The sequence below is a fragment of the Ursus arctos genome, unplaced genomic scaffold, assembly GCF_023065955.2.
Source record: "Ursus arctos isolate Adak ecotype North America unplaced genomic scaffold, UrsArc2.0 scaffold_3, whole genome shotgun sequence".
Lineage (NCBI taxonomy): Eukaryota > Metazoa > Chordata > Mammalia > Carnivora > Ursidae > Ursus > Ursus arctos.
In genome coordinates this window covers 91,289,343-91,301,383 of record NW_026622985.1, presented here as the reverse complement: position 1 = coordinate 91,301,383, position 12,041 = coordinate 91,289,343, and the positions used below count along the sequence as shown (strand labels likewise).

Genomic DNA, 12,041 nt, shown 5'->3' with positions numbered 1-12,041 from the left:
TATTTTTTTGACAGAGAGAGAGCATGTGCACAAGCAGGGGGAGCAGGAGAGGGAGAAGCAGGCTCCCCGCTGAGCAGGGAGCCCAATGCAGGGCTTGATTTCAGGACCCAGTGATCATGACCTGAGCCAAAGGCAGACGCTTAACTGACTGAGCCACTCAGGTGCTCCAATTACATTTTTATATATTAGCAGCCAAAAATTGGTAATTGAAATTAAAAATACAATTATCAGTTAAAACAGAACACAAAATTGTGAAATACTAATGAATAAAGTTAATAAAATATATTACAAGACCTATACCCTGAAAACTATAAAATATCACTGACAGAAATTAAGACCTAAAGAAATGGAGAAATACACCACATTGATGAATCAGAACACTCAGTATTTTTAAGATGTCAGTTTTCCCCCAAATGACGTATAGATTCAATGCAATCCCAACCAAAGTTCAAGTGGACTTTAAAATTAATGCAAATGAAAGGAACTAACAACCTAATTTCAATACTTATTAGAAAGCTGAAGTAATCAAAATACTGTGGTTTTGGCAGGATAGGCATACAGATCAATGAAACAGACTACAAAGTTCAGAAATAGACTCATAGATCCATGCTCAGTTATTTTTTTGGCAAAGGTGCCAAGGTAATTCAATGAGGAAAAGAGAAACTTTTCAACATCTGATTCTGGAATAAATGGACACCCTTAGGGAGAAAAAGTGAATCCTGACACTCATCCCACTCCACATTAAACAAATAATTTAAAAAATCTGGACCTAAATGCAGAGGCTAAAATTCAAAATCTTCTATATTTTTTGTTTGTTTGTTAAAGACTTCTAAATGAATGCACAGGAGAGATTATCTGTGACCTTAGCATAGGCAGAGATGGCTTAGATAGGACACAAAAAGTACATGAGCCATAAGAGGAAAAGATTGATAAACTGAGCTTCATCAAAAAAAATTTTAATAACTTCTGCAGTTCAATAGACAGTATTAAAAAAACAAAAAGGCAAGCTACAGACTGGAAAAATTATTTGCAGTACTTACATCTGACAATGGACTTGCATTCAGCATACACAGAGAACTCTTACATCTCAATGAGATAAACAACCCAGTAAAAAATAAAACAAAATAAAAGGAAAAAATATTTTAACATACTTCATAGAAGATAAAAGATGAAAGGCCAATAAGCCCATGAAAAGATTCTCAACATCGTTAGTCATCAGAGAAATGCAAATTAAAATCACAATTAGATACCACATACCCCCCACTAGAACTGTTCCTAAAAAGGCTCACAAAGTGTTGGCAAGAATGTGGAGCAACTGGAACTCTCCTACATTACTGTTGGGAATGTACAATGATATGACTATGTTGGAAAACAGTTTAGCAATTTCTTATAAATTGAAACCTACTTTCACTATACCGCTCAGCCATCTCATTCCTAAGTATTTACCCAGAATAAAGGAAAACATGTCCACACAATAATTTTGTGTGTGAGTGTTCATGGCAGCAAGCCCCAAACGTTCATTAACAGATGAATGGATGAACAAAATGTGGGATATCTACCCAGTGGCATACTACTCAGCAATAAAAAGGAATGGATTACTGATAGGCTCAATAACATGGATAGCTCTCAAAAATGTATTCTGAGTAGAAGCCAAACACGAGAGTATGTACTTTGTGATTCCATGTATATGAAACTTTAGAAAAGGCAGATCTCATCTATGCTGAAAGCAAGCACGTCGGTGGTTGCCTGGAGACTGGATTGACTGAAATGGGGCAAAGGTATATTTCTGTAGGTGATGAAAATGTTATATATATATTTTTAAAGATTTTATTTATTTATTTGACAGAGATAGAGACAGCCAGCGAGAGAGGGAACACAAGCAGGGGGAGTGGGAGAGGAAGAAGCAGGCTCATAGCGGAGGAGCCTGATGTGGGGCTCGATCCCGTAATGCCGGGATCACGCCCTGAGCTGAAGGCAGACGCTTAACCGCTGTGCCACCCAGGCGCCCCGAAAATGTTATATATTTTTATTGTGATTATACAAGCATATAAATGTAACAAAATCTCATAAAGATGTACACTTTAAATGAATTTTACCACATGTCAGTGGGAAGTTGATTTTTCAAAATTGGCGTGTTGAACGCAATATTAAAGGAGAACAAAGTTGGAGGACTGACATTATCTAAGACTCACTATACAGCTATAGTAATCAAGAGCGGTATTTGTGAAAGAACAGACCAGTTGAACAGAATAGAGAGCCCAGAAATCAACCCACGTAAATATGGTTATCTGATCTTTGACAAAGGAGGAAAGGCCATACAATGGAGTAAAGAAAGTCTTCAAAAATGATGATGGAACTGGACATCCACAAGCCAAAAAGTGAATCTAGGCACAGACCTTATAGCTTTCATAAAATAACTCAAAACAGATCGCAGATCTAAATGTAAAACAGAACTATAAAACTCCCAGTAGATAACAGGAAATAAGCCTTGATGACCTTGAATATGGCTATGTCTTTTTAGAAATAATACCAAAGATCCATGGAAGAGATAATTGATAGGCTGGGCTCCATTAAAATTAAAAACTTCTGCTCTGCAAAAGACAAAGTCAAGAGAATAAGAAGGCAAGCCACAGACTGGGAGGAAATATTTGCAAAAGACACATCTGATAAAAGATTATTATCCAAAATATACAAAGAAGTCCCCTTAAAATAACAATAAGAAAACAATCCAATTAAAAAAAAATGGTCCAAACACCTTAATAGACATCTTACCAACAAGATGTACAAATGTCAGATAATCATATGAAAAGACACTTCACACCATGTGTCATCAGGGACATGCAAAGTAAAACAATGAGATGTCACTAAACTGAAAATCCAAAACAGACACCACCAAATGCTGATGAGGCACATCCTCAGCATCAGGAACTCTTTATTCATTGCTGATGGGAATGCAAAAACGGTACAGCCACTTTGGAAGACAGTTTAGCAGTCTCTTACAGTCTCTTACAAAACTAAACTGCTCTTACTACAGGATCCAGCAATCACACTCCCTGCTATTTATGCAAAGGAGTTATATCCACACAAAAACCTGCAGACAGATATTTGTAGCAGCTTTGTTCATAATTGCAAAAACATGGAAGCAAGCAAGATGTCCTTCAGGAGGTGAACAGGTAAGTAAATTGTGGTACGTTCAGACAATGGACTATTATTCAGTGCTAAAAAGAAATGAGCTAATGAGCCATGAACAGACATGGAGGAACCTTAAATGCATGATTAATGTATGATTCCAACTAAATGACATCTGGAAAAGGCAAAAGTACAGAGACAGTAAAAAGATCAGTGGTTGCTAGGGGTGGGATGAGAGGATGAATAGGCAGAACACAAAGTATTTTTAGGGCAGTGAAAATACTGTGTGATACCATTATTATGGATGCATGTCATTATACCTTTGTCCAGACCCACAGGATGTACAACAGGAGTGAACCCTAATGTAAACCATGGACTTTAGGCGATAATGTTTTCTTGTAGTTTTGAGTGTAACAGATGTACCAGTCTGGTGGGGATGTTGGTAACAAGAGAGGCTATGGATGTGTGGGGGCGGAAGGTATTTGGGAAATCTGTGTACCTTCCCCCTCAATTTTGCTGTGAATGTAAAAGTGCTCTAGGGGCCCCTGGCTGGTTCAGTCAGTACAGCATGCAACTCTTGATCTCAGGGTCATAAGTCTGCACCCCATAAGGAGCATGAAGACTAGTTTAAAAAAAAAAAAGTGCTCTAAAAGAATAAAGCCTAATTTTTTAATTGAAAACATGTTTAAATCCAGGAAAAAAAAAAAACCCTCTCATTCCCTTTCCCTCTGTGTGTAATCTGTTCCCACCCCTGTATGATAACCAATTTAATTAGTTTATTGATTATTTCTTCTGTGTTTCTTTTTGCAACAGTGTATGTGTGTGGATACATATCATTCCCAGTATTTTACAAATTAAAGGTAGCATACTATGAAAACTCTTTCGCATCCTGCTTTTTTCAATTAATATATCTTTATAATTATTCTTTGACAATATTTAGAACCCTCTGTTATTTTTTTTTCCCATGGTGGCATTCTGTTCCTCTCTGCAAGTATACCATAGTTTATTCAACCAATCTCAGATGTATGGGCATTCATGTTGCATTCCATTTTTTTGCTATCATAAAGTTGCAATGGGTAACTCTGTGTTGCATGTTTTCATTTTATTGGAGTTGTGCCTTTTGGCTAATTTTCTAGAGTAGAATTGCTAGGTCAAAGAATAAATATATGTATACTTTTGTTAGAAATTGTCAAATTCATCTCCATAGTGGGTTGTACCATTTAGCCTTCTCACCAGCAATGGAAAGAGAATGCCGACTTCCCCACACAGTTCCAACGGAACAGTTATCAGACTTCTGAATTTTTGTTAGTCTGATAACTGGGAAATGGTATTCCAATGTAGTTGTAATTTGCATTATTTTTTCTCTAAGTAAAACAGTGTGTGCAAGAGTCATTTGTGGTTTTTTGTGGTTGCCAACTGTCTTTTCACATGTTCTGCCCATTTTCTGATGTGTTTTTGGTATTCCCACTTTAAGAGTTCTTCGCTGATTAGAAATTTCATCTTTTACCTGTGATTTATAATGTGTTTGCCTTTTGAATGTGCTTAGTATTTTTGCCAATCAAAAATGTTTATGTAGCTAATTTTATCAATCTTTTCTATTATTACATCTGATTGGAGTCATAGTTAGAAAGCCTTTCCTCAAACCCGGATTATGAAATTTCACTCTTGGTTTCTTCTAGTATTTGTGTGGTTTCCTTTTCAAAATTTACCTCCTGATGCATTTGGAATCTTGTCTGGTGTGTTACATGATGTCAGGTATCCAGTTTATCTTTTTTGAAATCCCTATCCAGTCATCCCAACAACAGTTGTGAAAGTATCTGTCTATTCACAGTAAGATGCCACCTTTATTATACACTAATAGCCATATTTATTGTGATGCCTTTATTTATTTTTTTTATTTTTTTAATAAGCTTATAGTTTTAGATCTGAGTTGAGAATTAACTAGTTTTTATAATCTCCATCTCCAATTCAAATTAAGAACTTCATTTGTCTCTTTCTTGCACTTTCCATGCTCACCCCCTACCTTCCATGTTTTGTTGAAATCATCTGGTATTTTGGTTCCAGTTTGGTTTTGCCCGAGTTTCGTTCCTCTGTGTTAATATCATGGCTCTGCTAGCTTGGAATTATTTCTCAGCAACTGGTGCAAGTGTCACTCGACCTTTATCAGCAGTTTCTCAGCATTAGCTATAAATGATACTGGTATCCTTGCCCGCCACTGCTTCATGACGCCAATTTGTTCCTCTGCTGTATTTATTTTCCTTTCTCTAGACCTACAGGGAAACCTCAAGTAACTTTTTGGGAAAACTTTCATGAGTGGTGCATTTTCTAAGCCCTTGATTGCATTCAGTATTTCCTTGTTCCAACACAGAATCTTAGGTGGCTAATTGTCATACAGTGTCTTCACTGCTCTCATATCCTTTGTTTTTAGGACACTTGTGTCTTTGTGGGTAAATTGTTCTCTTTTGCTTTGTTTTCTTTCCGGGGGGCCTTCAAGGCTTTTTCTTTATGTTTGAAGTTCATTAGCGTATTAGTCATCAGCTAGATCCTGCACTTCATCTCATTTTCCCTGCTTTGCCTTCAGGGAGTCCTATCACTTTAAGAACGAAAATCTGTTTTTCAGTCCAAGGAAGTTGAATGTAATTGTAGGTTTGTTGCTGCTTTTTTCTCTTTCTTCTTTCCTTTTTAAACTCCTACTTGCTAGATCTCCTTTGTCCTTCCTTCTCTCTTAACTTTTGTCTGCTAATGTTTATCTTTTTGCCTTTTAACACTGCTCTCTGGAATTATCACTTGACTCAGTTTTCCCATTGACTTATTCATAGTGTTTATCTCCATCAAGATTTGCTTTCTGTCCATGTATTAAATTGAGATGATCTGCTTGGCGATTATATTGTTATTCTAAAGAGTAACTATTTATAGCAGGAATTTATTTTTTTTTTTTCCTTTTGAAGAGAGAGATAATATGTAATCTCAAAACTCTCCAATGATATACAATATTTATTTAGGACTTTCTTCTCCATTTATCACTGTTACTTCCTTGGGTGTTGGTTTTCTCTGGTTAGTTTGGTGCTTCTCTTTCAAATATTTGGCAATTCTTGTTTATTTAAATGTTAAATGGCATTGAAATTCTATATTGATCATTATCGGTTACTGAAGTGTATTTTCTCAGGACAAATGATAATCCTATTCTTTTTTCTTGATCTTTTTCTTTCACATATATGCAGTTACAGATTCTTCTGTGCTCATGGGTTTCTGACCAGTCTGATTCCATTTGATTTATATTTTCGATAAATTTCTCACTAGCCCAGTTTACTGATTGTGCTCTTTTCAAAACCCAGTGCAATCATGGATTTATTCTGATTTTAAAACTTTTGTTTCATTTCAGAAGAGAATGGGAAAGAAAAATAAAAATCCAGTTCATATTATTTTTTCAGTTTATGAAACAAAAATTTATCTCCTCCTGTTCATAAGTCATAGCTCTTAGAAATAACAGATGTCTCGGCTAAGCATTAGCAGGACCTCACCTAGGGTCATTGTCTAGACGATATGCTAGTGATTCAGTGTCTGGGCCTCAAGTTCGCACATTCAGTATCGCCCATCTTATCATAATAGGCTAGTGTATAAACCTTGATGCCAGTGTATTAATCTAAACACAGTAGCTTACCTTTTCACTGACTTCACTTGTCAAACAATTAATTGCGTGAAATTTATAAACAGAACTCCTTATTATGAGAATTAAAATATATTTTCCATTTAATTTTGTATACAGGTATAAAGTAATAAAAACTTGTAACAATTAATATTTTTAATTTTAGAATCACCAAATTAAAGATAGACTGTGCAAGATATTGCTTGAGAAATAGATATGTCACGGAACTAGAACATTCTGCCTGGCCTGGCCCCTGACTTCTTTGTGTAGGCAGATGATCATCGGAAGCAAGATTATCATCACAAGGTGGTTTGGTAAACTTGGAATCAGAGCAAGAAGAGCTAGTTGAATGATTTCCGTGGTTAGTTCTTCGAGGAGCTGGAGAGTCACTAGTAAGGTGATAACCTTTGTCTTCAGAAAAGGATCGTACCTACGAAGAGCACCACAGTCTCCCATCAGTTAACTGGAGTTCTTGCAGCTGCAGAGAGCACAACACAGACACGCTGTCTACCTGACTCCCAGTTTTTCAGTGTGTGCGTGCATTGCCTTCTGACCATATAGTCGCCAATCTTTACTTAACAAAGGTGGCATTACCAGCTCTGGGATCTCCAGCTTCTAGAGGTCACTCTACCTCCCCCTGCTAATGATCCCCCTAGGTACCCAGGGCCACATCTCCCATTTGGAGGATATGGGTGTCCTGAGGTCTTACAGGGGTTTGATGCCCACAGACATGTCCAGATGGTGCTGAGAAACACCTTATAGCATGGATATGTGCCTCCTGGAAGCCAGCAAGAAATGGGTGGAGTGTTGGACGTAGACAGTCAATCCTTTTGGGTTCAGGTAACAAGAGGGTCTCTACTAGAGTTGAAGCTGGCCAGCTCCCCTGCCCCACCTTTTGAGATAATAGTGATTCTTCAGTGGTGCCACCAGCCCAGTCCTCCCTTGACTTTACTTGAAAATTGGCAGCATGAAATTTATAAATAAGACTCTTTATAAGAATGAAAACATGATTGCCCATTCAGTTATCTATATAATGCCCAAAAGGCTGAAATAAACACTTAAATCTAGAATAGTTAAGACATGGTATTGGGTAAACACACAGGGCTTCCTTTGAGATTTCCTTTGGAGACTTTGCATTCCAAGAATGAGCAGACCAGAATGAATGTCCCTCTGTCTTCCCTCGGACCAGCCTGCCCACCCAGTGAGGTCAGATATGTCTACTTTGTTCTCCCGGCTCTTCCGCGAGAGCTAAACACGATCATATTAGTCAAGCTGACTCTTGCTGTATGGAGGGTGCTGTTTTGAGCTTTCTGTGGCCACTCCTTTAATAGAGAACACCTGTGTCTTTTGCAGCTGTGAAGATGATCTCTCCGAGGACAGAGAGGAGCTCCTGCACGGGATTTCAGAGCTGGACATCAGCAACTCGGATTGCTTCCCGTCTCAGCTGCTCGTGCACGGGGCTCTAGCCTTTCCCCTGGGGTTAGATTCCTACCATGGCTGTGTCATAGCGGCTGCCCGCTATGGCCGGGGCCGGGTGGTCGTGACTGGCCACAAGGTATTATTCACTGTGGGCAAACTGGGCCCCTTTCTGCTCAATGCCGTGCGTTGGTTGGACGGGGGCCGCCGAGGCAAGATCGTGGTGCAGACGGAACTGAGGACACTGAGTGGCCTGCTTGCGGTGGGAGGCATAGACACCAGCATTGAGCCCCACCTGACCAGTGATGCCAGTGTCTACTGCTTTGAACCCGTGAGTGATGTGGGGGTCAAAGAGCTGCAGGAGTTTGTAGCCGAGGGCGGGGGACTATTTGTTGGAGCCCAAGCCTGGTGGTGGGCCTTCAAGAACCCTGGAGTGTCCCCTTTGGCTCGGTTCCCAGGAAACCTCCTCCTCAACCCCTTTGGCATCAGCATCACAAGCCAAAGCCTCAATCCAGGGCCCTTCCGTACGCCTAAAGCAGGGATAAGGACCTATCACTTCCGCTCCACTCTGGCCGAATTCCAGGTCATAATGGGCAGGAAGAGAGGGAACGTGGAAAAGGGCTGGTTGGCCAAGCTGGGGCCGGATGGGGCAGCTTTCCTCCAGATCCCCGCAGAGGAGATTCCTGCCTACATGTCTGTGCATCGGCTCCTGAGGAAGTTACTCAGTCGGTACCGGCTCCCCGTCGCAACCCGAGAGAACCCCGTTATCAATGACTGCTGCAGGGGTGCTATGCTTTCCCTGGCCACGGGTCTGGCCCACTCTGGAAGTGACCTCTCTCTGTTAGTGCCGGAAATCGAAGACATGTACAGCAGCCCCTATCTGCGGCCCTCGGAGTCTCCCATCACCGTTGAGGTCAACTGCAACAATCCAGGTACGGAACAGGGGCGCAGCACTCAGCGTGGGGGCTGCAGGAACAGGGTGGAGGGCTTCAGAAGGCCGTCTCCACCCTTGGCCGTGCCCTTGCAAGGAGATGAGCATGAGGGGTTTGGGTAACGTTTGCAAGGGTTGAGTCAGGGCAGCATGAAGGGAGAGAGGTGTGCCCAGCTCCCGAAGGGGCTATGGATACGCCGCACGGAGATGGCGTTGGGGAGGAGGGATAAAGCCCGCCCTTCTGTGCTTTGGCAGGCACCCGGTACTGCTGGGTGAGCACTGGGCTCTACATTCCCGGGAGGCAGATTATCGAGGTCTCACTGCCTGAAGCTGCTGCCTCCGCTGATCTGAAGGTAAGGCCGTACCCCATCTCCTCGTGGCACAGAACCCAAATGTTCTTGCTATCACGGTCGCCATCTTATTTGATCCTCATAAAAAACCCTACTGGCAACGTGGGGCATGTACTTTCACCCCATTTTAAGGATGAAGCAACAGAGCTGCAGATGCAAGTGGATTGAAAATACCGATCTAGTACACCTGAAACTAATGTAACATTGTGTGTCCACCATACTCCGATCAATCAGCCCCTAGATCTGATACATTTCAGAGCCCAGGACTCAAACCTACCCAGCTCCTGGCTCTTAAGTTTTCTGCTTTTCGCTTCGGTCCTAGAGTGGGGAGTAAGAAAGGCACCAAACACGGGCGCCTGGCTGGCTCAGTTTGGTAGAGCATGCGACTCTTAATCTCAGGGTCGTGAGTTCAAGCCCATGTTGGGTGTGGAGTCTACTTTAAAAAAATAATAATAAAAATTTTTCTTAAAACTAAAAAAACAAAAGGCACCAAATGGAGGGCGCCCTGGCATGCAGAAGTGTTCAATCTCCATTCCCTTTCTGTGCCCATCCAATATCCCACTGGAGCGCAAGGTCTTAATGCCTCTGTCCTGTGACACCGAAGACTGTTCCTTGCTCCCCTTGGTCCCCCTCCGGCTCTGTCACTTTCACACACACACTCTCTGTTTGAAAATTAAGTAGCCATTCTGCTCTGTCCCCCTGAAGAGTCGTTGTGACAGGTAGGGCCTGTTCTGTGCCCTTGTTCTGGAACTTATTTAGCATAAACCTGGGAGAACGATCCCAGGACTCCACCCAGTACAGGAGCCGCTCCATCTGCCCAGTAGGGGACCCCTGGAGAACAGGAGGGACTGAATCCACCTTCCAGTTCATGAGCCGGTCCCACTGCCTCCCCCTGGGCCTCCTCTCCAGTCAGCAAAAGGCCAAAGTCAGCAAGGTCCCCTCTGCCCCATTTCCAAGGCCAGAGTCACCACCATGATATAGGCAACCCAGGATTCTGTGGGTTCCAGAGACACCCAGGGGCCCTTTGTGGGAGTCAGCCCTCCTCAGCATTAGCCTATGGGCTACACCTGGTGCGCATCACTTCAGCTTCTCAACGTGACCCTGTGTGAAGCTGACTCCCCTGGGAGGACATTTACACACGATTCGGTCCACATAGCCCCGAGGAATGATGGAATGGCGTGGGCTTGCATGGTCAAGGCTCAGTGACCTTTCCTGTCCCTAGCTCCTGGGAGCCCTCCCTTTCTACCTGCACACACCCCAAGGTGACTGGGGGGGGGTGGGGGGATCTCTCTGCTCCAGATACAGATCGGCTGCCACACGGATGACCTGACCAGAGCCAGCAAGCTGTTCCGAGGCCCGCTCGTGATTAACCGGTGCTGCTTGGACAAACCTACCAAGTCAATCACCTGCCTCTGGGGCGGCCTGCTCTATATCATCGTGCCTCAGAGCAGCAAACTGGGCTCTGTGCCCATCACTGTGAAGGGGGCCGTGCATGCCCCGTACTACAAGCTGGGTGAGTGGGAGCCATGGGGTGAACCCCAGGGGAGTGTGAGAACTGGGTCAGGAGATCATCTGGACTGTTTGGTATAGGAAGAGAGAAACTCTGGGTTGGTAGAGGGAAGGAAGCTAAGTTTCCTTCGATTCAGCACTGGGCTAAAGAGATGTAGACCAAACCACATTCTTGGAGACTTCCTAGAAGAAGGATAAAGGGGGGGATATGGTCACTCATGACCTCGGTGTTCTCCTTCTGGGGTTCAAGTGGAATGTTTCAACATAAGGGATTTAGGAAAGTGAGTTTCAAGCCCCATGGACTCTCTTCCCAGGGGAGACCTCCCAGGAGGAGTGGAAGAGGCGCATCCAGGAGAATCCAGGTCCCTGGGGAGAGCTGGCTACGGACAACATCATCCTGACAGTGCCAACTGCCAATCTCCGCACGCTGGAGAACCCCGAGCCGCTGCTTCGCCTCTGGGACGAGGTGATGCAGGCTGTGGCGCGGCTGGGGGCCGAGCCCTTCCCTCTGCGCCTGCCTCAGAGGATCGTGGCTGACGTGCAGATCTCAGTTGGTAGGTGCTCTGTGCATGCTGCCCTGACGGCCTTCCTTTTTTTCCACAGCCATGCAGTGGGCAGCCAGCATGGTAAAAACGTTTTTCTAGCAGACTAGAAGATATAAGTCTTGCTATTTAAACGAAAGGGGGGAAATATGTATTTTAAAAAAATAGACTCAGCCATATCCCCCAAGAAAAAATTGGAAACTACCTAAGTGTCCAGTAGTATGGAATGGTTAAGTAATATATCAACGGACACTGAGGAAAACTTCTAAAGTGATATTTTGATGGCATAAGGAAATACGATGGGATTATGGGACACGAGAAAAGTAGGCTGTGGAACTGTATGTGAAATTATGAACAGTTTAAGTCAGCATGTCCAGAATTGTCTTCCAACAGCCAGAACAGTGCAGGAACCAAGTGCTAGGCTTTCACAGGGGTCCCATCGGGGGCTTCAGGGAGAAAGTTAAAAGTGGTGTGGGGTATCCCCCCAGGTCACAGTTGTTGGGAGAAAGAATTTAACA

The 12,041-nt window shown here is 42.8% G+C and overlaps 1 protein-coding gene across 4 annotated transcripts in view; it reads left to right on the top strand.

Moving 5' to 3' along the window:
• The window catches only part of TCAF1 (TRPM8 channel associated factor 1), a 49,500-nt gene that overhangs the window by 31,640 nt on the left and 5,819 nt on the right, over nucleotides 1-12,041 (top strand). For all 4 annotated transcript variants that reach the window (XM_026513077.4, XM_026513086.4, XM_026513096.4 and 1 more), the window contains exons 3-6: nucleotides 8,129-9,123; nucleotides 9,378-9,475; nucleotides 10,772-10,985; nucleotides 11,296-11,535. In XM_026513077.4, coding sequence (XP_026368862.3) covers nucleotides 8,129-9,123; nucleotides 9,378-9,475; nucleotides 10,772-10,985; nucleotides 11,296-11,535 — 1,547 coding nt within the window. The remainder of the gene's footprint in view (nucleotides 1-8,128; nucleotides 9,124-9,377; nucleotides 9,476-10,771; nucleotides 10,986-11,295; nucleotides 11,536-12,041) is intronic.